This window comes from Tamandua tetradactyla, chromosome 21 (assembly GCF_023851605.1).
Source record: "Tamandua tetradactyla isolate mTamTet1 chromosome 21, mTamTet1.pri, whole genome shotgun sequence".
Lineage (NCBI taxonomy): Eukaryota > Metazoa > Chordata > Mammalia > Pilosa > Myrmecophagidae > Tamandua > Tamandua tetradactyla.
This window is the reverse complement of record NC_135347.1, coordinates 57585777-57611388: the sequence shown is the minus strand read 5'-3', so window position 1 is coordinate 57611388 and position 25612 is coordinate 57585777. Positions and strand designations below refer to the sequence as shown.

General features: G+C 35.4%; 2 protein-coding genes across 8 annotated transcripts in view; one reads left to right on the top strand and one right to left on the bottom strand.

The window, feature by feature from the left end:
- The first annotated feature begins 36 nt into the window (after window positions 1–36).
- Window positions 37–12739, top strand: NSA2 (NSA2 ribosome biogenesis factor). The gene is made up of 6 exons (XM_077139467.1): window positions 37–194; window positions 7756–7943; window positions 8472–8622; window positions 9817–9996; window positions 11334–11526; window positions 12499–12739. The coding sequence occupies exons 1-6, from the start codon at window positions 192–194 to the stop codon at window positions 12564–12566; spliced, it is 783 nt and encodes a 260-aa protein (XP_076995582.1). The 5' UTR covers window positions 37–191; the 3' UTR covers window positions 12567–12739.
- Window positions 12740–13314: 575 nt separating this feature from the next.
- FAM169A (family with sequence similarity 169 member A) overlaps window positions 13315–25612 on the bottom strand; it is a 103873-nt gene continuing 91575 nt past the window's right edge. For 4 of the 7 annotated variants that reach the window (XM_077139464.1, XM_077139462.1, XM_077139463.1 and 1 more), the window contains 5 exons: window positions 25390–25429; window positions 24752–24902; window positions 22235–22388; window positions 19173–19373; window positions 13380–17790 (listed from right to left, as the gene is read on the bottom strand). In XM_077139464.1, the coding sequence (XP_076995579.1) occupies window positions 17242–17790; window positions 19173–19373; window positions 22235–22388; window positions 24752–24902; window positions 25390–25429 (1095 nt within the window). In that variant the 3' untranslated portion in view covers window positions 13380–17241. Of the gene's footprint in view, window positions 17791–19172; window positions 19374–22234; window positions 22389–24751; window positions 24903–25389; window positions 25430–25612 lie in introns of all 7 variants that reach the window. The other 3 variants (XM_077139459.1, XM_077139465.1, XM_077139461.1) reach the window with 3 other exon arrangements.

Below are 25612 nucleotides of genomic sequence, written 5' to 3'. Positions count from 1 at the left end.
CTCCCCCAGCTGAGAGCAGGAAAACACGGCTCGGAACGTATGCTTTCAGGCTGCTCTTGACTCGGCCGTTTTAGAAAGTGACCCTTTCCTGTGGTGGGTTGCGTGGGGTTGGCTCCTGGGTCTCCGAGCCCCGAAAATTGAGTGGTGCTTCGCGCCCGGCGGCTGCGCTTGGAGACTCTGCGGCCTTCACTATGGTGAGGCGGTGGCCTCGGGCCCACGCGTCGGAGTGGGTCGGGCGTCCGGGCTCCATGGGTCGTGGGAGTCGGCGTGGGGTAGGGGGGGAGGTGGCCGGCGGAAGCGAAGGGCTAAGAAGGGGCCGTGGGGGCGGCTCGGTACTGTGAAAATCCTTCCCTCGGGAGAGGCAGGATGGGGGATTGGCCAGAGCACAGGCTTTGGGTAGAGACAGGTTTTGCTTGTAAAATTCTGGCTTCTCATGTTGTGTGTCGTCAGTGCCAGAGCCTGGCAGTTGAGTCTTGCGATGCTCCTTCACCGTAGGTGTCAGTCCCAGTACTTCATTTTACTGCTGAGGAATCGGGAAATGTGCCTTACTGAAGGCCAGACAGCTAATGAATTAAGTCGGTCCTACAACCCAGACCTGACTACCAGATCCTTTCTCTTTGCACTACATTTCTAGTCTCTGCAAAATGTCATTCCACATACCTCTCGTGGTTGCTGCGAAGTTTTTGCGATTGCAGTTGGAAGCACTGTAGCTGATAAATAGTACCCTTTAAGTGTTGTCAGCGTTCTTCTTGCTGGAGTAGGCTTTGCCACATTCGTTTTATTTTTTCAGTCAGAAAATACAAATGGACTCACGACTTGTTTTTAAAATAAAATGCAAAATATATCACACTGCTGGTGGAAAGGTAAACTAATCCATTCTTTTGGAAAAACAGTTTGGCAATAAACGTATATCCACACAATGACCTGTATGCAAATATTTATTGCAGCTTTATTAATAATCACCAAAAAGTAGAAACAACCCAGGTATCTCCTGATGAATGGATGAACAAATGATGGCCTATCCATACAATGAAATACTATTCAGCAATGAAAAGGAATGAAGTACAGATACATGCACCAAATATCAGTGAATCTCAAAGCCTTATGCTAAGTTAAAGAAGCCAGACACTTTCTTTCCGGAAAAGGTGAAACTGTAGGGGCAGAAATCAGATTGGGTTAGGGAAATGGGTTAATTTCAAAGGGTCACTAGGGAATTTATTGGGGTGGTGAAAATATTCTGTAGATTATGGTGTTGGTTACACAACTATAATTTGTGAAAATTCTGTACATCTACGTTAAAAAAGGGCATATCTTAAAAAGGCACATTTTATTGAATGCAAATTAGACTTTGATAAAGGTGACTTAAACTTTTTAAAATGAAAAGTATGAAATGATGTTACCGAAAAAATAGATTCCCTTGTGTTCTGGAGGGAGAGTGGGGAGAAGGAACCCTGTGACTAAATTATCCCTTCTCTGGTCCAGTATATTTGGGCAGTTCCTTTGATGTTAAAAATGTTTTTTTAACTGTCCCAGTACCTTATCTTCAGTGATTGTTAGCTTTCACTGAGATTATAACAGATGTAAAACCTGATGTCGCATATTATCTAGGATCAAAAGTTAATTGTGGACTTCCGGAGAAGATGGCGGCTTAGTAAGATGCGCGGGTCTTAGTTCCTCCTCCAGAACAGCTACTAGGGAAGTAGAAACGATACAGAACAGCTCCCGGAGCCACGACAGAGACCAAGAAGACAGCGTACCCCATTCTGGAACAGCTGACTAGCTGGGAGAACCTGCTGCGGTGAGATCACCGAGAGGCGCGAGCTTCCCCGGGCCGGGGCGGCTGGCGTCCCTCCCTCCCTCCTTCCCGGGCGGGCTGGGAGAATTGGACAGGTGATCCCCTCAAGCTGCAGCGGCTAGCGCCCCCCCCATGCGCAGCCCCCCGGACCAGCTGGGAGAATTGGATCGGAGATCCCCCAAGCCACGGAGACCGGCGACCGGGATCCGTTCCAAACACATGGCTTCCCGGTCCGGCTGGGAACGGTGGATAGGCACTTCCCCAAGCCGCGGTGGCCGGCACCCCCCCCCCGCCACGCTTGGCGCCCCGGGCCGACTGAGAAATTTGGACAGGCGCTCCCCCAAGCGGCGGAGGCTGGCGAACCTCCCGTACAGCGAGAGTCTTCCAAAGTTAAAGGAGCCATCTTTTACTGGTGGGACCCGCAGACAGACGAGTGCCACGAGCGCCACCTACTGGGCAGGATAAGAAAAACAGAGCCCAGAGATTTCACAGAAAAATCTTTCAACCTGCTGGGTCCCACACCCAGGGAAATCTGATTAAATGCCCAGACGCCAGCAGAAGATAACGGATCACGCTCGGAAAATTGAAGATATGGCCCTGTCAAAGGAACAAACCAATAGTTCAAATGAGATACAGGAACTGAGACAACTAATGCTGAATATACGAACAGAAATGGAAAAGCTCTTCAAAAACCAAATCAGTAAATTGAGGGAGGACATGAAGAAGACATGGGCTCAACAAAAAGAAGAAATAGAAAAACTGAAAAAACAAATCACAGAACTTATGGGAGTGAAGGACAAAGTAGAAAAGATGGAAAAAACAATGGATACCTACAATGGTAGATTTCAAGAGACAGAGGTTAGAATTAGTGAACTGGAGGATGGAACATCTGAATTCCAAAAAGAAACAGAAACTATAGGGAAAAGAATGGAAAAATTTGAACAGGGGATCAGGGAACTGAATGACAATATGAAGCGCGCAAATATATGTGTTGTGGGTGTCCCAGAAGGAGAAGAGAAGGGAAAAGGAGGAGAAAAACTAATGGAAGAAATTATCACTGAAAATTTCCCAACTCTTATGAAAGACCTAAAATTACAGATCCAAAAAGTGCAGTGCACCCCAAAGAGAATAGACCCAAATAGGCGTTCTCCAAGACACTTACTAGGTAGAATGTCAGAGGTCAAAGAGAAAGAGAGAATCTTGAAAGCAGCAAGAGAAAAACAATCCATCACATACAAGGGAAACCCAATAAGACTGTGTGTAGATTTCTCAGCAGAAACCATGGAAGCTAGAAGACAGTGGGATGATATATTTAAATTACTAAAAGAGAAAAACTGCCAACCAAGACTTCTATATCCAGCAAAATTGTCCTTCAAAAATGAGGGAGAAATTAAAATATTTTCAGACAGAAAGTCACAGAGAATTTCTGACCAAGAGACCAGCTCTGCAAGAAATACTAAAGGGAGCACTAGAGTCAGATACGAAAAGACAGAAGAGAGAGGTATGGAGAAGAGTGTAGAAAAAAGGAAAATCAGATATGATATATATAATACAAAAGGCAAAATGTTAGAGGAAAATATTATCCAAACAGTAATAACACTAAATGTTAATGGACTGAATTCCCCAATCAAAAGGCATAGACTGGCAGAATGCATTAAAAAACAGGATCCTTCTATATGCTGTCTACAGGAAACACATCTTAGACCCAAAGATAAACATAGGTTGAAAGTGAAAGGTTGGGAAAAGATATTTCATGCAAATAACAACCAGAAAAGAGCAGGAGTAGCTATACTAATATCCAACATTAGACTTCAAATGTAAAACAGTTAAAAGAGACAAAGAAGGACACTATCTACTAATAAAGGGAACAATTCAACAAGAAGACATAACAATCATAAATATTTACGCACCGAACCAGAATGCCCCAAAATACGTGAGGAATACACTGCAAACACTGAAAAGGGAAATAGACACATATACCATAATAGTTGGAGACTTCAATTCACCACTCTCATCAATGGACAGAACATCTAGACAGAGGATCAATAAAGAAATAGAGAATGTGAATATTACTATAAATGAGCTAGACTTCACAGACATTTATAGGACATTACACCCCACAACAGCAGGATACACTTTTTTCTCAAGTGCTCATAGATCATTCTCAAGACAGATCATATGCTGGTTCACAAAGCAAGTCTTAAAAATTTAAAAAGATTGAAATCATACACAACACTTTTTTGGATCATAAAGGAATGAAGTTGGAAATCAATAATAGGCGGAGTGCCAGAAAATTCACAAATACGTGGAGGCTCAACAACACACTCTTAAACAACGAGTGGGTCAAGGAAGAAATTGCAGGAGAAATTAGTAAATATCTTGAGGCGAATGAAAACGAAAACACAACATATCAAAACCTATGGGACGCAGCAAAGGAAATGCTAAGAGGGAAATTTATTGGCCTAAATGCCTATATCAGAAAAGAAGAAAAGGCAAAAATTCAGGAATTAACTGTCCACTTGGAAGAACTGGAGAAAGAACAGCAAACTAATCCCAAAGCAAGCAAAAGGAAAGAAATAACAAAGATTAGAGCAGAAATAAATGAAATTGAAAACAATAGAGAAAATCAATAAGATCAGAAGTTGGTTCTATGAGAAAATCAATAAGATTGATAGGCCCTTAGCAAGATTGACAAAAAGAAGAAGAGAGAGGATGCAAATAAATAAGATCAGAAATGGAAGAGGAGACATAACCACTGACCTCACAGAAATAAAGGAGGTAATAACAGGATACTATGAACAACTTTACACTAATAAATACAACAATTTAGATGAAATGGACAGATTCCTGGAAAGACATGAACAACCAACTTTGACTCAAGAAGAAATAGATGACCTCAACAAATCAGTCACAAGTAAAGAAATTGAATCAGTCATTCAGAAGCTTCCCAAAAAGAAAAGTCCAGGACCAGACGGCTTCACATGTGAATTCTATCAAACATTCCAGAAAGAATTAGTACCAACTCTCCTCAAACTCTTCAAAAAAATTGAAGGGGAGGGGAAGCTACCTAATTCATTCTATGAAGCCAACATCAGCCTCATACCAAAACCAGGCAAAGATATTACAAAGAACGAAAACTACAGACCAATCTCTCTAACGAATATAGATGCAAAAATCCTCAATAAAATTCTAGCAAATTGTATCCAACAACACATTAAAAGAATTATACATCATGACCAAGTAGGATTCATCCCAGGTATGCAAGGATGGTTCAACATAAGAAAATCAATTAATGTAATACGCCATATCAACAAATCAAAGCAGAAAAATCACATGATCATCTCGATGCAAAGAAGGCATTTGACAAGATTCAACATCCTTTCCTGTTGAAAACACTTCAAAGGATAGTAATACAAAAGAACTTCCTTAAAATAATAGAGGGGATATATGAAAAACCCACAGCTAATATCATCCTCAATGGGGAAAAATTGAAAACTTTCCCCCTAAGATCAGGAACAAGACAAGGATGTCCATTATCACCACTATTACTCAACATCGTGTTGGAGGTTCTAGCCAGAGCAATTAGACAAGAAAAAGAAATACAAGGCATCAAAATTGGAAAGGAAGAAGTAAAACTATCACTGTTTGCAGACGATATGATATTGTACGTCAAAAACCCGGAAAAATCCACAACAAAACTACTAGAGCTAATAAATGAGTACAGCAAAGTAGCAGGTTACAAGATCAACATTCAAAAATCTGTAGCATTTCTATACACTAGCAATGAACAAGCTGAGGGGGAAATCAAGAAACGAATCCCATTTACAATTGCAACTAAAAGAATAAGATACCTAGGAATAAATTTAACTAAAGAGACAAGAGACCTATACAAAGAAAACTACAAAAAACTGTTAAAAGAAATCACAGAAGACCTAAATAGATGGAAGGGCATACCGTGTTCATGGATTGGAAGACTAAATACAGTTAAGATGTCAATCCTACCTAAATTGATTTACAGATTCAATGCAATACCAATCAAAATCCCAACAACTTATTTTTCAGAATTAGAAAAACCAATAAGCAAATTTATCTGAAAGGGCAGGGTGCCCCGAATTCCTAAAAGTATCTTGAGGAAAAATAACGAAGCTGGAGGTCTCACACTGCCAGACTTTAAGGCATATTATGAAGCCACAGTGGTCAAAACAGCATGGTATTGGCATAAAGATAGATATATCGACCAATGGAATTGAATAGAGTGCTCAGATGTAAACCCTCTCATCTATGGACATTTTATCTTTGATAAGGCAGTCAAGCCAACTCACCTGAGACAGAACAGTCTCTTCAATAAATGGTGCCTAGAGAACTGGATATCCATATGCAAAAGAATGAAAGAGGACCCGTATCTCACACCTTATACAAAAGTTAACTCAAAATGGATCAAAGATCTAAACATTAGGTCTAAGACCATAAAACAGTTAGAGGAAAATGTAGGGAGATATCTTATGAAACTTACAATTGGAGGCGGTTTTATGGACCTTAAACCTAAAGCAAGAGCACTGAAGAAAGAAAGAAATAAATGGGAGCTCCTCAAAATTAAACACTTTTGTGCATCAAAGAACTTCATCAAGAAAGTAGAAAGACAGCCTACACAATGGGAGACAATATTAGGAAATGACATATCAGATAAAGGTCTAGTATCCAGAATTTATAAAGAGATTATTCAACTCAACAACAAAAAGACAGCCAACCCAATTCCAAAATGGGAAAAAGACTTGAACAGACACCTACCAGAAGAGGAAATACAAATGGCCAAAAGGCACATGAAGAGATGCTCAATGTCCCTAGCCATTAGAGAAATGCAAATCAAAACCGCAATGAGATATCATCTCACACCCACCAGAATGGCCATTATCAACAAAACAGAAAATGACAAGTGCTGGAGAGGATGCGGAGAAAGAGGCACACTTATCCACTGTTGGTGGGAATGTCAAATGGTGCAACCACTGTGGAGGGCAGTTTGGCGGTTCCTCAAAAAACTGAATATAGAATTGCCATACGACCCAGCAATACCATTGCTAGGTATCTACTCAAAGGACTTAAGGGCAAAGACACAAACGGACATTTGCACACCAGTGTTTATAGCAGCATTATTTACAATTGCAAAGAGATGGAAACAGCCAAAATGTCCATCAACAGACGAGTGGCTAAACAAACTCTGGTATCTACATACGATGGAATATTATGCAGCTTTAAGACAGAATAAACTTATGAAGCATGTAATAACATGGATGGACCTAGAGAACATTATGCTGAGTGAGTCTAGCCAAAAACTAAAGGACAAATACTGTATGGTCCCACTCATGTGAACCGACATTCGAGAATAAACTTGGAATATGTCATTGGTAACAGAGTCCAGCAGGAGTTAGAAACAGGGTAAGATAATGGGTAATTGGAGCTGAAGGGATACAGACTTGTGCAACAGGACTAGATACAAAAACTAAAAAATGGACAGCAAAATAATACCTAATTGTAATGTAATTATGTTAAAACACTGAATGAAGCTGCATCTGAGCTATAGTTTTTTGTTGTTGTTGTTTGTCTTTTTTTATTATTATTATTTTTATTTTCTCTATATTAGCATTCTATATTTCTCTGTTGTTTTGCTATTTCTTTTCCTAAATCGATGCAAATGTACTAAGAAATGATGATCATGCATCTATGTGATGATGTCAAGAATTACTGATTGCATATGTAGAATGGAATGATTTCTAAATGTTGTTAATTTCTTTTTTTCTTTAATTAATAAAAAAAGTTAATTGTGAATAAACTTAATAGTTTGTTATTTGAGCAAGTGAACATTTGGATCATATAGGGTCTTCTATACTTTATGTGCTGTGTAAAAGAAAGTATTTTACAATAATTTTAAGTATTTCTTAAAAGGAGCTAACATCTCTTTATAGCCACAAAATGAATATATTGAGTTACACCGTAAGCGCTATGGATATCGTTTGGATTATCATGAGAAAAAGAGAAAGAAAGAAAGCCGAGAGGCTCATGAACGTTCAAAGAAGGCAAAAAAGATGATTGGTCTGAAGGCTAAGCTCTACCATAAGCAGCGCCATGCTGAGAAAATACAAATGAAAAAGACGTAAGTGGTCCCATTTATTTGTTGTTACAAGTTAAGATTACATGTATCATTTTTTTGGCCTGGGCAGGCACCAGGAATCAAACCCCGTTCTCCAGCATGGCAGGGGAGAATTCTGCCACTGAGACACTACCACCCGCCCCCATGTATTGTATTACTATTAATAAGTTATTAAAATCGATCGGCTTACCTTGAAGTCATCATGTTCCATGAAATACAAAAGAACAAATATGAAATAATTAGAATAAGCAAATTTATATGAAGTAAGTAGAATATGCAAATTCATGGAGACAGAAAGTAGATTACAGGGTCCTGTGGGGTGGGAAATGGGGGAACTAATGCTAAATAGGTATAGTTCCTTTTGGGGGTGATGGAAAAGTTTTGGTAATGGATAGTGGTCATGGTAGAACAATGTTGTGAAAGTAATTAATACCACTGAATTGTGGTTAAAATGAGAAATATTAATGTATTTAGTTACCACAATAAAAATTTTTAAAAACTGATAATCTGCATATTTTTCCTTCCTGAAAGTATCAAAATGCATGAAAAGAGAAATACCAAACAAAAGAATGATGAGAAGACTCCACAGGGTGCAGTTCCTGCCTATCTGCTGGACAGAGAGGGACAGAGCCGAGCTAAAGTACTTTCCAATATGATTAAACAAAAACGAAAGGAGAAAGCGGTAAGCAATAAACATTGAGTTCTTTGTTTTTCAGGAGAATTCCTTAATTTAAATTTTAGTAGTTTGTTTATTGTTTAATTTAAAAGATGAAGTCCAACTAATGTGCGCCTTATTTAAATGAAGTCTTTGTAAATTTTGTCATGTACCTTTTTACTTGGATAAAATGCCCAGATAATAATAATAAGCCTTTCTTTCTTTCACCAGAAAGCTTTAGCTTTTAATGGTTTTTTAAAAAAATTTTAGACCACCACACATCTTCAGTTTAAAAACAATATTTAAAACCAAAAAGCTAGTTTGTAAACATTGAATTACAAATCAATATTTAATGGCTTTTTGTGTTTCACAAATCCTAAGTGCTTTTGCTGACCTGCAGTGTAAAACTGGCTAAAGCATACTAGAAATACCCTAAGTGATTTGACTTAAATAAAAAGTCAGTTTTGCTTTTTTAAATACCTCTGGATGTGCCTAGTTTTCAATTTAAATACTGTTAAAAACAAGAGAGAAAAAGATATAGGTATTTTTAAACACCTTTGGGTAGATTGGCAGATATACAGATAGCAGCAAAATATGTTATCTAAATTCAAAGAGCTTAGTCTCCAAATTTGATTTAAAAATCTTACTGGTTTTTTTGATGTGTAAATATAAAAAAGTTAGAGTGGTAGAACTTTAGCATTGAAAGAAACTTTAGAGATTATCTATTTTAACTCCCTCATTTGACAGATGAAGAGACTAGAGCCTAAGAGGTGGTGGATCATTCTTTATGGTCACATATCTGTGAAATGGTCGAGTTCCTCCTAGAATGCTGTCTTAGTAAGAAGTCCAGCATTCTTTCTTATCCCTTAATCTACTTCAGTTTTTTTCATAGAATTTGCCTTCTAGGAAGGTACAGACATCTAGTGGGGATGTTGTCTTCCCAGTAATGTAATCTAAGAATCCATTTGAAATTAAAGTAGTGTTCCAGTTTATGCCATTAACTACTTATAGTAAACAGATATGGCCCTTTTAGAAGTCATTACCTAGTTTATACAAGTGGTATTTTTAGTTTAAGGAAACCATTTTATTTAATGTGCCCTTGATGTATAAACTTAACTATTTCTGCCTAATTTGGGGCTTGTTGAAGAGATAGGACTATTTGACTTTTGTTTTCTTTGTTCTTGACTAATACTATAAATTTGAATTGTGATTTGTTTTTAGGGGAAATGGGAAGTCCCTCTGCCCAAAGTTCGTGCCCAGGGAGAAACAGAAGTACTAAAAGTTATTCGAACAGGAAAGAGAAAAAAGAAAGCATGGAAGAGGATGGTTACTAAAGTCTGCTTTGTTGGAGATGGCTTTACACGAAAACCACCTAAATATGAAAGATTCATTAGACCAATGGTGAGTCATTTGCAGGAGGGTGGTGGCTTAAATATTAGTTCCTGTGTTAAACTGTATAAACTATATTGCAGTTTCCTAAATTTCCTACAATTACTGTGAAAATCAGGATGAAACATGGTGTTTTTATGCTGTTTTTTGTTACTTCACATTACTGATAAGGATTACTTACCTCATTTCCCTCTAAGGTCAAGAATCTTGTCTTCAGCTTTATGAGATTGAAATGAAAAAGAATTTTCCCAACAGGCATTGTCAATAAATCCTGACTTTTAGACATTACCTATTAGAGTCTTCATTTCTGCATTATAATTAATATTTTACTTATTCAACAAATGAGTATCCATTATATATATATGCCTGACACTGTGCTAGGCCTCAAACACTTGTCTTTGAGGAGATGGAAAACTCAAGTAGGACTTTTCTTCAAAGGTCGATTCAGGTTTAATAAGGGAAATATCTTTTGAACATATTCAGCATGCAGTCTTTAATGGACTGAAAATGTCCACAAACCATCTGTTTTTGTAAATAAAGGCTTATTGGAACACAGCCATGACTATCCATTTACATATTGCCTATGCTGCTTTCTGGCAGAGTTGAATAGTTTTAAGAGACTAAATGACCTTTAAAAGCCAAAAAATATCTATCTGCCCTTCATTTGCCCATCTGTGGATTATACCATCAACTCCCTTTGTTTTGATTTCATGCTCATAATCTTCTGATTACATTTTGGTAACTGTATCAGTTCTACAAAGAGAAAATATACCAGTTAAGCTGTTATGGGTTTACTGTAGCTTGGCAAATATGTTTATCATTTCTTAATTAATCATATGGCATTCTGAATGGTGTTGTTTCTTGCAAGCTTTATAAATAAGTTACAGAGAAGCTAATTTAGTGTCCTCTGTCCCTTCCCATGTAGGTAAAGATCAAATTTAAGAAACTGCAAGGCAGTCGAAATATCTAAAAATTTAAGTGTGGGGAATTTAGGTTTGCTTCCCTGGTACCGTATACCATTTGCCATAGAAGCAAGTCATTTAACCTGCCAATCCTTATTTCAGAAATATCATGTAAAAAAGGGGGGAGGGTTGTTATAGTACATCCTCAGTGGGTGTAGTTAACTAGACAAAGTACAATGTTGCTAGCTAGCTGTTCCACATTTGGCCTGTAATTATCACTTTTTTAGTCTGTAAAATTAAGTCTTTTTTGTGGTACCCTAGGATTTGATCCATTTGATCCATTACCTGATCCCTATTTTTTGTTGACAAGTTGGAAAGGATAGGCAAAATAGACCACTACCCTTCACTGTTAACATTTTGGATACATTTTTCCATTTGATTTAACAGGGATTACGTTTCAAGAAGGCACATGTAACACATCCTGAACTTAAGGCCACCTTTTGTCTGCCAATACTTGGTGTAAAGAAGAATCCCTCATCCCCACTGTATACAACCTTGGGTGTTATTACCAAAGGTACTGTCATTGAAGTGAATGTGAGCGAGCTGGGCCTTGTGACACAAGGAGGCAAGGTTATTTGGGGTAAGTACATGTTTTTAATATGGTGCTGCCATGTATACAACCTTAAAATGGAAATACTTTCAAGTTGACATAAAAAAACAATTTTTTTTAATTAGAAAAACTAAATGAGTTAAAACATGATATAAATCAGATTTAATACTGTTTTTAGAAAAGTTACCAAAGCAATTCCTTTTTTTTTGGCAAGGGTGGGCACCGGGAATTGAACCTGGGGCTCTGGCATGGCAGGCTAGAAATCTACGATTGAGCCACTGTCACACCACCCACCTTTTTAAATTTAGTCTGTTGGTTTCAGTTTACATAAGGTGTCACTGTATTCTGTTAAATTGTCTTTGAAGCTTTTTAATAAGGCATATATATTATGAGGGAAGTAGATGTAAAGTATGATAACAAAAATATTGGAAGAAAATATAAGTTAACCAAGGAAAACATACATCACAAACGTAAGCACACTATTTAAGTGGTAAGTAAAACTGAAATGCATCATACAGCAATTTAAAATTTTTCATTTTTCCTCATTTGCCCGATTTTCTCTTAGTGCCCAGATATTTCTAATATTCTTTGAAAGGGAGGATTATACTCAATGTAACTTCTTAGTTGAAACATTGGCTCACTTTATGTTGGCTGATCTTAAAAAGTAGGTTGTTAAATTACTTCAAAACTCATGTAAATTCCAATGTATTTTTCAGTATCATGTGAAAAAATAATGCTCAACTCAAGCCACCAAGACTTAATACAATGTAAAAATCAGTGTTTATATAATAAAATCAATGTTTATATAATAATTGTATTCTGAATTGTATTGAATTGTATTCTTCATCTTAAGCATTTTAATTTTGTGAAATCTCACTTATGGTTCATAATATTTAATTATAATATAATTATAATATTTTAGGTAGAGGTTATAGTCTTTAAATTTAAAATTAATTTTTATGAACTAATATCCCTTTTCCTACCCCCTTCCCTCCCCTCCAGGGAAATATGCCCAGGTTACCAACAATCCTGAAAATGATGGATGCATAAATGCAGTCTTACTGGTCTAACAGTAGTTTTATACAAGTAACTCTGTCAAATTGTTGAAGACTACATACCAGTCAGGAAAACCACCATTACTATAATGTTTCTGAATACTACCAAATAGTCTCACATATCTGCAGTCGTCAAGAAAACTGTTATTAAAAAAAAAAAAAGATTAAAATGGCCCAGTTTTATAGACTGTCTTTTATTTTTGGATCTTTTTATGGTTGAGATGTTCAAAATATTGAATGGCTAAAAAATTTAAATATACTCCATCTGCATTATTGAGAAATCGGCAATGCAAATCTATCATCATTACTGGAAAACCACCAGTGCTTGTTTAAAACATGTTTTTATTTTTTCACACATAAAGTTTACACCTACTTAAATATGGGACTTAAGGTAAGAAAACTTTTGTCATGTTTGAGACCTTCCCTCACAGCTTTTATTTAGGTAAATATTTTCACTTTCTTGATTATTCCTTAGTGACTTTCTTATACATTAGGAGACTGAATTTGTTTTCTTCTCATTTATCATTTGTAGTGAATATTTGCTTGGAATTACATATTGATGAAAAATACACTAAAATGTACTTTTAGCATTTTCGATCTTCCAAACTTAGGTTAATACTTTTATATTTTCAGAATTTAAACTTCCAGTTTAAATAGCTTTAAAAAGGAAAAGAATGCACTGAGAAATTTAACTGCAGTTACTTAGACAATGTAAAAAAAAAAAGGTCGTTTTAAAGTTGTAACTTAGTCAAAGCACTTTTGTTATATGTCCTATATGCTTATGGCACATTAAGGAGTTTTAGGGTGTCTATTTATTATATTAATCTGTAATCACCACATAATTGTTTTAAATTGTTTATTTTTTTTAAGTCTGTCTTCAAAGTACAACCAATGTGATGAATTATGCCTTTAACAAAATCATTCAATATTTAAACAAATTCAATATCTAAACACATTTTCATCAACCAAACTAGGAAAAGGGAAAGAATTTCAAAACACAGACCAGGAAACAATCACAAAATATAGATAGAATTACTACTTTTGAACCTTAAAAAGAAAAATTATCAAAACAAACAAGTCAGTATTCCAGAAAGACCTGCTATTCTGAGTTAGTGAAACATCATTTCTAAGTAAAGTTTATAAAACACCTACACACAGGAAAAGAAAAGGCTTGTTCCTTGGAAACGATGCAGTATGTCAGTCAGCATGATACAGAAGCTGAATCTTTCTTACAACTAGATTTCAACAAATGACTTTGTCATTATATAGAAATGGGTGATATGTGAATGTGAACGACAAGTTTTGAAAGGTGAAAAAAATCAAATGCAGGTAAGCACTGGCTACTACAGAACTGAGGTTTCACTATTTTTTTAGAACCAAAAATAAATTACTGTCTTGTAAAGGACAACACTTAAAATTAAGTGTGCAAACGTAACTGTATCATTTGTAACTAATCGTGTCCATGAAAGACTGGATCACACCTTAAAAACACCATACTGCTACTAGTGAACATACAAGGCAGAAATGTATTTCTAAAATAGTTACATAAATGAGTAATATTAATATAAATTCTTTATTTACATCAAGATCTGTTTCATTTTGCTGGTGTGACTAATCTTTTGAATGGCAATCCCAAAGGTAAAGAATGTTAAGAGCAAATATTTAGACATTAGGTAATGGTTCAATTCAATGCAATCATAAACCTTCACAGCTGTTTTTCTAAAGTCACTGAAACCATTTCAGGTTAGTCTGCTTTACCATAGTAATTCTCTACATTGAATGGAAATACGTTTACTATAGAGACACATTTTAAGGAGAAGACTGACATTCTAAATCATGCTCTTTGATTTTATAAAAAATCATATAGACCCTCTCACTTAAAAGTTGTAGAGGGGCTTTATAATAAATTCTTAAATATACTAATCTTTGTGATGTCTATCATTTGAATAAAACTAGAAACTAGAACTTAAATTTTGCTAGTAACTGTTGTTTATATTATACAAGGAAATACATATGTATGTACACAAACCAAAGTGAACTCCCTTCTCCACAAACAAGTCTGCTGAACAAAAAAAAAAAGTTCACAAAGGACCATGTGGAATATGACTGGACACTCAGCAACTAGCAGGTTGAAATCATATTTCAGTCCTCTAATTCTGAAAGTTTTCTAATGCCTTGCAAAAACTACAAGCATCTGACTAAGTTTAGAGTCCTTACTAAGGATAACTTTTGTTATAAATTGTATATTCATTTAAGTTACATAAAAATTAAGTACTTCCATGTGACCTAATTTTTGTTATAAATTCTGTATTCATGTTCAAGTTACATAAAAGTTAAATACTTCCATGCGACCTAATTTTTCTCAACCATGTATAAACCCCAAATATTTTGTGTCTTTAACAAAAAGTTTTGAAATAACTTAAAATTCAGTACTGTTTAAGCATAAATCATGAACAAGGTTATACTTTCAGCCCTCGATGGTCATATGTAAATAACTGCACATTTCTTTTTTATAAACTCAGCAACTATATTCATGCCACATCAAGTCAGTGAGCCAAACTTTAAAAACAAACAAAAATACTACCTTTCAAAGAAAGTATTTTTAAGAATAATGAACAATCCCAGTAAAAAAAGTCAAATATTTAAATATTAGAACAAGTTTTTAAATGTATTTCAAGAAATGAAAAGCGGAAAGGTTAGGAATTTATTGAACATAAGCCGAGTCTTGAGTTATTTCCCTAATTATAAATAATGAAAATATCTCATGAAATGTGTAAAACAGCATGAACATCTAGACACACTATGTTAGTCTTATTTTTAACTTCAAGTCACAAATGTTGAAAGCACTTTAATTTTCATTTGGAGTGAAATAATCTGGCTCTGTACTTCACAAGTGTGAGGCCCCTTCCTTAGGCTTCTCTTTAATCCTGCCACTGCCTGAATTCTCTTGAAGAACAAATAAAACAGGTGGTACAAGTGTTCAAAATATTAGGTAGACAGGAGGGTTTGTCTTAGTTTTTATCTCAACTAATTAGATAGATCTCTCTAAAATTATCAACATCCAAAAATGAAAGTAAGTAATATGACATCACCTGGCTGTAGACTGAATAAAAATTCAACATTAATCATTAGTACCTCAAATAATAACAAAATCATAACATTTTTTCACATAGGGACTAAGCTGTTTTTTAAAAACCTAAATAAGCTGAAAGCATTCTCCAAAGTGCAGATTCAAATACACTTGATACTTTCAAAGAGTAAGATTGTTCGGAAATTCAGTTTGAATTCTAAGAATAAACATTCTGCTCATTTTAAAATAAAAAATTACTATACAAAAGTTGAAAGTAGTGGGACTTTTTAAAAATATATATATATTCTTAGACAAAGACCTTTGCTGTGGCAGCACAATGTATACATACATACAGAGTAGCATACAACCTATTGTCACAAAACAAATCATGAATGAGCAGGACCAAAATAGGCCAACTATAGCCTCCACCATAAACTTTTGTAACTACAGCTCCTGGGGCAGCTTTAGTCCTACCATCTAGGCTTAAGATTATATGAAGTGGATGTCACCAGCATAACTTGGCATGTAGGAAGATCTTTTCACTGGACAATCAGTACATGAATTAGGAAAGTGGACAAAAGCTGAGGGGAATGCAGCTGTGACTCTAGAATTCAGGCAGCAGCAGGACTCAAAGAAGCCTTAGGAAGGGACCTCATACTTGTGAGGCATAGGTTTTAATTGGGTGTGGACAAATATAGCCCCCAGCTCTTTCTATCCTTGTGATAAGGACCAGATAGTGTAGGTTATAACAGACTATATCCTGAAACTATATTAGTTAGGAAGTTTACCTGATTAAAGTAAAAGCATATATTCTGTGTTTGTAAGCATCTGTGAATATGCAGAAACTAAATTTTAAAATATCAGTTGATAGCAAACTAATACTTCAAATGAAATTTTAAGTAACTTTATAATATTAATGATGCCTACACGCCAGAGTTAAGTCCCTAACAGCAGTATTAATATCGGATGACACAGTAAGCTGGAAACAGACTTTGGGTGTATCTTCCATAGGCCTTGAGGTTGAAGGAAGAAACTGCATCTACAGGTAGAAGAATTAGAGGTCAAAATATCACCTTCATAAACCTCTGACCATAAATTCTATATTTGTGCTCTCGTTCACTTGAAGTTATATTTATTCTAATTTACAGACATTTATTTTTGTTTAAGCATGACTAGATTTTTAAAAAATGGTCATCAGCTTTGCTATTTATGATAAAAGTTCTAGAACCCTCACCATATTTACTATTAAAACCCTTAGTATAAAATTTCTGTGATCCTTACAAGTAATGGAAAGCCTACTACTTTGACAGGACTTCTTTATTTTTTTTAAACACTAATGGTCAGATCCTCCCCTGCTAAAGATGAAAATATAGTATGACCTGGTTTCCCAAAATTGAAATATGGTTAGTAAAAATAAAAACTATTTATGCCAGATAGCCTGAAAAATAAAAAAGAAGGATGAGTCCTAAGAAGGGAGGGGGGGAAAACTGCATCATAAGTAATTTCAATTTCAAATTGGAAATTTTGTCCTGTGCCTCATGCTATTTATTAATTACCACTTTTTAAAAACAATAATTATGTTACAAAGAAGAGGATATATCACCAGATTATCCTCTTCATTCAGGTTAGTTTGGCTTTCTTCTTAGCAGGTCCTTTATGCCCTTTGGCCTTTCTTCTTAGATTCCGCCTGTCTACAACAGGCACTTCCACTTCGATTTCTTCAGAACTGCTGTCTACAGCTTTTTCTACCAACGGTGCAAACTGATCCAACTGCTCAGAAGACGCTTCCGACTGCTCCTCCGACTGGTTTTTCTGTCCTGCACTCTGGGAAAATGGCACGTCTTCCAGTTCAACCTCTATCAGAGAACTCTGAGGCAGGGCGGCAGGCGCTTCCTGGGGCTCAGGAGCCCCCTCCTCCCCCTGGTCTTCCAAGGAGGAAGTAGTGTTGGGGGATAAATTTTCAGAGATCGATTCTTCAGAAAATTCAGTTACTAAAGAGTTTGGAAAACCACTGTCAGATCTTTCCTCATTTGAGGTAGTAGCAACATTGTCTGAACTCCCAAAATGTGCTTTCTTTCTTGAAACTAGCGGTAGTTTCTCTTCAGCATGTGTCTTTTCATCAGATGGGCTTTCGTCTCTCAACACTTCTAGATCGGTTGCATGTGTGGTCTGGAATTAAAAAATCTCATCAACAAATAAACCTTTACAATCTATTACTAAAATAAATTATTCTCAGACGCTAATATGCAATGGCACTGATCCACAATTGAAAGAATTCAGTACTTACTACTTTTGTTAAGCATGTAAACACAGTCAGGATTCAAATTATTGTCTCATAATTTCGTACACTAAGATCTTGCTTTAAAGATATAGCAAAATTTCTATTTTTATTTCAAATAGTACATACAACATTTTAAACTTTATATCAAGATTCTTTGAAACCATGAATTCACTCTAGATTTAGGTTTTCAGGGTTACTGGAGCCAGAATCGAGATTTCCTTGGGATTTGTCCCTAAAACACCTCATTAAAATTTGACTGTAGTTTCACTAGATAGGTAAGAGCAATGGAAATTTTATTCATCTATTTATGTAACTATGCAGTATTTTTTAGCCTTAAATTGGAATATTAAAAAGAAATAAAATTAAATTTCTTTTGAAATATTCCATTCACATTTTTTCCGCTAATCTAATTTATCTCCCTAATTTAAAAAAAACTGAAATTACTATAATGGCTATAACTTATTTAAGTAATAGTAGTACTCACATATTTGGCAAATAATGCCTTAACTATTTTTCTAATTTCCCCAAATCTACAAAGGAAAATGCATTGTGTTAACCTTAAGCCAGACATGAATGAATAAGGTTACAAATATTTGAATTCATGGGATATTACTGCTTGTACTTTCTTAAAATGTGAAATCTAGGGTAAATGTTAATTTTCCTTATTGACAGCCCCTTCCAACATAAAGTTAGAATGGCCATAGCCCAAATACCCCTAAAAAGTAGGCTAGAAATATCAAAGGTGATGATAGAGTTATAAAGAGAAGGTAGGGTTTAACAAACAAATGACTGCTGAATCATTAAACTGATCATTTCTTTCAGTCTCCAGTATCTTAGAGCAGCTAGAAGTAAAAACCTAAAATCGTGGAGGTGTAAACCATACCAAACTCTGAAATCTGTTCTACAGCTAAATGTGCTGTGGCTTTGGAATTTATTGCTTTTTTGTATGTTATTTTTCACAAAAAAGGTAAAAAAGTCGATTGTAATGATAAAAAAAAGTATTTATTCCTCTAGCCTCCAATGCTCTGGAGCAATTAGAAGGAAAAATCTGAGAGGATGGTATGGTAGCCCATGACAAACTCTGGGATCTGTCCTATAACTACTTGTTGCAGAGTGGTCTCAAAATGAATGCTTTTTTCTTTGCTTTGTATGTAAGTTATATCATACAATTTAAAAAGTTAATTTTCCTGAAAGGAGGATAAAACACATATCCCAGTGTCACCAGTATTAGAATACTTTAACTATAATAAATTAGTTATTTCCCCCTTACCTTATCGTGTGCAACATCCTCAGGGGGTTTTGAAGAGTCTAGTACCAGTGGAACAAGATTTGTAGAGTCTTCACTGGAATTAAAGGACTGCAATTTTAATTCTTCATCTAAAACATCATTAGTAGAGTCCTCTTCAGGTATAAGTGAGGTCTTAAGAGTATCATCCATTATCTCACCGTTCATAGGCTCTAATGCAGATTCCTACGAAATTGAGGGGAAAAAGTCAAAACACAATTATAAACCAACTTATCTGTAATGCAAGATACAATGCAAGATAGGTCCCTTCTCAATACTTACCTGTCACATACTGGGACTAGAGAGAAATCCCACAACATCATAGAGCATGGGTTACGGAACAGTCATACTGGGGTAAAGGGGATACTCAGAAGGTATAGTCAACAAAAGAAAGTATGCATGGTACCCCCCACACTCATTCCTGTCCTGGAGAGGTGTGCCCTACAGACACAACTGGATCCAAGATTCACTAGAGAAACACTACCCTCTTCATGTTCTTCCTTCTTAAAAGGCAATCACAGGTAGAAATTTTTCAGTGAAAAAGCAGATTTAGTGCCAGCTCTTTATGGGACACCAGCTGTCCAGAACCTGGAGCCTTTGGGACGTGTGGCAGTTGCAGTTTCCCTTGCCAGGGGAAACAGGCTTCGGTTTCATGGCAGGCTGGCTTGGTGCAGCAACTCTTCCTGGGATAAGAGAGGCCCCCATGGTTACGGTTCATTGTTCAATCAACCTTTGGTAATTTTTTAACACTCCTGCTCCCTGCATCACATTATATTAAAATGGAAATGCTATCTGACACAAAACCCTCCAATTTCTGAAACTATCGATCCAAAGATCAAAAAGTCAAGAACCGAGTCTTCCACGATAAAGGAAAATCAGGAAGGAGAAGAGCAAAACAACCAAAAGGCAACCCCGAAATAAACAAACTTCAGGAGCTGGAAAACCAAAATACAGTGATGTTATAAATTATAAAGTCAAGGGACTAGAGAATTTTGAGGAAGACAAAGTAATCAATCTAAGAAAACAAAGGCCATTGAAAGTAAAATGTAAGTTGTCACTGGGGCCCTAGAGGAGTTATGTTCCTGATGTATTATTGGATGAATGAAACAGGTTACATGAAGTTATGCACGGTATAATCTCAATTTTTTTAAACAGGAAAAGCTACAAACATATTTCCATAAACATCTAGATATATATAAACACTTAAATTTTATTTCTATTTCATTTTTTTGTATGTGCTTTTGCTTCCTCAAATTTCTACAAAAATATGCCATTTAAAAATAATACAGTTTCTACCTATCATAACTTGCAAACTCCAACAGAAACCATTCCTGCCAATCCTAAAGAACACCTAAGGCATTATATAAGATTCTACAAAGGTTCCATGCACTAGGGAAACTTTCCAAAACCTACAACCTCCAGATCTGTCCCTGGACCAGGTAAGTCCTGAAACCCAGAGGGGTCAGCCCTTCCAGAACATCAACTAGTTCCACTCCCCTACCCCATATTATCAGCAGCCCCTTCCAACATGAAAAAGTTAGAATGGCCATATCCCAAATAACCCTAAAGAGAGGGAGAAAGATCAAAGGTAATGGTGGAGTTATAGAGAGAAGGCCAGGTTTAACAAATGAATATGAATGCTGAATCATTATACTGATCTTTTAGCCTTCAGTACCTTCAAGCAGCTAGAAATAAAAATCTAAAATTGTGGAACTTAGGTTACCCATACCAAACTCTGAAATCTATTCTACAACTAATTGTTGCGATGTACTTAGAAATTTATTATGTTTATGTACATATGTTATTTAAAGAGAAGGTGGAATATAACAGAGAAGATAGGATTTAACAAATGAGTATGACTGCTGAATCATTATACTGATATTTCTGTTGGTCTCCAGTGTCTTGGAGCAGCTAGAAGAAAATGAAAAATCATGGACTGTAACCCATACCAAACTTTACAATCTGTTCTACAACGACTTATTAAAATGTACTTGGACATTTATTGCTTTTTTGTATATATGTTATATTTCACAATAAAAAGAAAAGTTAAAAAAAATCAATAATAAGATTTTAAGATTAGGGGGAAATATTCAAGTATAACTAAAATTCATGTTTTTTATTAAAAATACAGTTTCACAAGACAGAAGAAGCAGAAGCTAAGTTAGAATAGGTTAAGACAATAAAATCAGTAATGGTGTTTATTTATTCAGATGCTGGCTGGACTTAGAAAATAGGTCAAAGATGTTTTTAAAAACTTTACTAATGAAAAGAAGAAATAAAGAATGTTTAGAGAGGAAAAGAGTAAAGATATTGAAGCAAATGACATAATATAAATGGAAGATAGGGATAAAAAGGGTAAAAAGAAGATAGGTATAAATATTTGAGTGTCATGTATAATGTAGATTTTTTCTAGATAACTACTTTCTATCCTTCTGCCAAAATAGGGATGCAATCTAGGGCTCATGGACCTGACGGCATTCTAATTGGCTCCATGAGAGAGACGTGATAGTCATATCGTCTGTATTTTTTCTTAAGTGTGTTTAATTTCACAAATTAATTTATATTTTAAAAGCATTGAGGGTCCTTACTACTTAAACATCCTCTAGTTTATCTTTGTTTTTAGTCAAACTTTTATAAACTCACTTAGTTTAAAATATAAAATTATACTTGTAATTTTATCCTCTCCCAACCCTAGTACTTCCCTTGCTTAAATATTTTTTCACCTCTAAACATAATTTCTACTGACTCTAAAATATATCATTATATTTTTCTAACAATATATGAGTAAGAAAGTTAAAACCTAGTTTACTTTTCATTCATTTTATTTAATAAGTGATCTCAGACCTTCTCACCAAATTGCTTCTCCAAGGAAGTATATTTGTTTTATTAAAAAAGATCAGAGTCCAACCATATAAGGCCTTGAATCCCAGAGCAGTATACTTTATTTTCTAAAATGAGCCAAAGAGAACCATGAAAAGCTTCTGTGCTGGCCTGTTGCAGGCACAGATATGTGTATTATTCATTTGATTTAATAAGGGATCTCATACTTTTTCACCATCCCCTTTCTCCAGGTATGGCTGGGTTTCTGGTGCTGGCCGTGTATCTTTATCACTGCTTTCATCTTCAAATTCAATCACACTTTCTTCGGGTTCTTCCAGGAATTCTTCCGAGCTCTCTGAGACGCGTGCACTAGACTCCAATCTAATAATAAAAAAAAAAAATTTTACTTGTTTTACTGAGGAGAAATATAAAATATCAGGAATCCTTTCTTAACAAAGTAATACTTTAGAGAATCAACAAAAATGTGGTTTATTCGGCAACTTCAGATTTTACAAGGCCCAAGCCAACCTTTAAACGAACTTAAATTTGTTGTCTAATAACATTACAATCTTCCCAATCACATGAACTAGGCCCTACTTTTACTCTATCCCTATCCATATCTTCTTATATCTTACTCTCTATCAGAGGGACATACTTCCCAGTTTACCTAGGACAGTCTGAACTTACAGCTTTTGTCCCAGTACTGGCCTAATTACGAACAAATGAAATGCCCTTTTCATTATCAAAATGTCAGTTTGGACCATAAATCATACAGTTAGTTCTGCTTCTGAAATGCTTTTCAAACATATTCTCGCTGTTCTGTAGTCATGGCCCTAGTTAAGTCCAATTCTCCTAATCACTTTACCTGCTTCTCACCTCGCCTTCAGACTCTCAGTACAGCTTTACCAAGGCATCCAGAGCTATCCTTCTACTACACAAATCTGTGCCTGTGACAACACAGGTCAGAAACTTCAGATGGTTATCTAAAGTGTTACCTTCTTGGCATTCAAGGTCTTATATGATCAGACCCTTGGTTTTTATCTCCTATCAGATGCTACCATTTACATTAATTATCCTGATCAACACTTCTTGTAGCTCTTTCCTTTGCTCATGTCTTTTTGTTCCCTCAGTCTAGATCAGCACTGTTCATACAGCAGCTACAAGACATGTCACTATTTACATTTAAATTAATAAAAATTCCATAAATTTAGAAAGTCAATTCCTCAGTCGCAGTAACCACATTTCAAGGGCTCAACAGCCACGCTGGCTAATGGCTACCACAATGGGCAGTGCCATATAAAACAATCCCATCATCACTACAGAAAGTTTTAATGGACAGCCCTGGAATAGATCAGAGGTTAGCACAAACTTTTTCTATACAGGGCCAGATGCCTGTGGGTACTGTGGACCACGCAGTCCCTGGCACAACCACTCAACACTACTGCCGTAATGAGAAAGGAACCAAAAATAATACATAAACTACGATGTGCTCTAATAAAAGTCTATTTACAAAAACAGGCAACAGGCCTGATTTGGCCCACAGACCATAACTTACAGATCCTAATCTACTTACTACATTTCTACTTATCTTTAAAGCTCTGGTCCAATCCACAGTTCCCTCCATCCCTCCAGCAACAATACATCACTCTCTCCTCTGCACCCACAGCCCTGTGTACTTCTGCTGCTGCACTACCTCAGGCCACCACGCAGCACGGCTGAGCACATGTCTGTCTTTACTGCTCAGCAGTTAATCCTTCAAGAGCAAAGATAATTTGTTCTTCACAGTGTCTGAGTAAACATTCAAGCACTTGTCTTACTGTTCTCTTTAAGAAGAGCATCAAAAATCCACAATAATTCTGATATGTTCAATTAAAATGTTGTTACATTACTCGCTAAATAGGGTATTACATTAAATTATTGCTCAGTGGTTAAATCAGTTATGTGAACTTATTCTTTTCACAACTTATTAGATGTAAATATTTAGTCATATTTGACTATAACGTTAAGAAGCTTTCATCAAAATAAAACATTCACATAATTACTCAATTATCCAAATTTAAATTTATTTACATAATGAAATAAAAATTGATATCACTACAGAATTCACACCTGAGTAAAATAATTTAATGGCAAAATGGCAAAGTATGAATTAATTAAATGTTTGACTTATGAACAGTTGTTAAGATGATTAGGGTGAAATTCAAACGAAAATAAAAGATAAAGATTTGACTTAAACTTTCTATTGATTTGGTTAGATAAATTCCTGGACTGACTGCACTATTTATGGTATTATTAATTTATACATTATAGCCAATAGCCAAGTAGAATGAATCAGTTATAAAGTAAAATTGAGGGTTTAAAAAAATTCACTAAACTTGAACATTACTAAAAACCATAGTTACCATTAAATTCAAAGTTGGCAATAATGGCTTATTTGGGATAATATAAATCACTACAATACTGGATTTTCACACATCACTAAGATGAGAAATTAAACAGTGAGTTTATTCTACTCTCTTACTAATAATTTCTCCCTACAAAATAAAAAATGTCAAGTTATATTGACACCAGTGGTAAGTATAAACAATAATTCTATAGAAGAATTCAATTCAAATACAAACTCGTACTCCAAGGTCATTTACTATACCAATAATGTAAATACTAGCCTCTACCTTACATACCAAATATAATAATATGAAATAAAACTAAACAAAATAATGAGAGTAAAATAAATAATACTTTACTTGTTTATTGAACCTGTAGGTGAAGTCTGGGGAGTCTTGTCATCTTCACCTTGAGAACTACTAAATTCAGAATCCTGAAACCTCTTTCCAATTTTTGGCCGCTTTAGATGGCTGCTTCGAGTACGAGTAGAAACAGGTGTTTTAGCATGACCTGAAAAGAAAATAGCAAAACTGCACTTAGTTGATTCTGTATTCAAAGGATTGCCTATACAATGAATGAGCAGAAAAACAAGAGTTATGCTAGTTTACATATATTCTTACTATTATACAGGCTTGCCCTTCCCTCACATAAGTCACGATAAGAAAACAATGGCAGTCTTTTTCTAAAGTATGAAACGTCATCAAAATTCATTTCTCACATTTCCATGTTACTCTGAGTTTCAAAAAGGATTACTGCATTTTTACTTATTTTCTTTCCCAGTAATCTTGGGGAAAAAACAAGGTAAATATCATTATCCCGATTTGAGAGATAAACAAGGAAAAGAGATATACAGTAACTCAGTGTATTCACAAAGCACAGTCAGTGTCAGAGGTGCTATTTTAAGAAACCAGGTCCCAATTTTATTGCTGGAAATCTCTTATTCTAAGGGGCATATATGAACGCATTCCTATTCTGAGAAATCAGCTGAATTTCTTACCTTCAGAAGTGCTTGCAAAGGTATCTTTTAGAGAATCAATCTAAAATAGAGGTAGAGATTAAAATTTTGTTTTAGACCATTTTTTCTCTCTATGGATCTACTTCATTCAGAGGTTCAAGGGAAAACTTAAAACATGTTCAAATAGCATTCTTTATATCACTAATACAACAGTTTTTATTAAAAAACTTTACTTAAAAAACAACAAAGTTCTGTGAGCTACTGA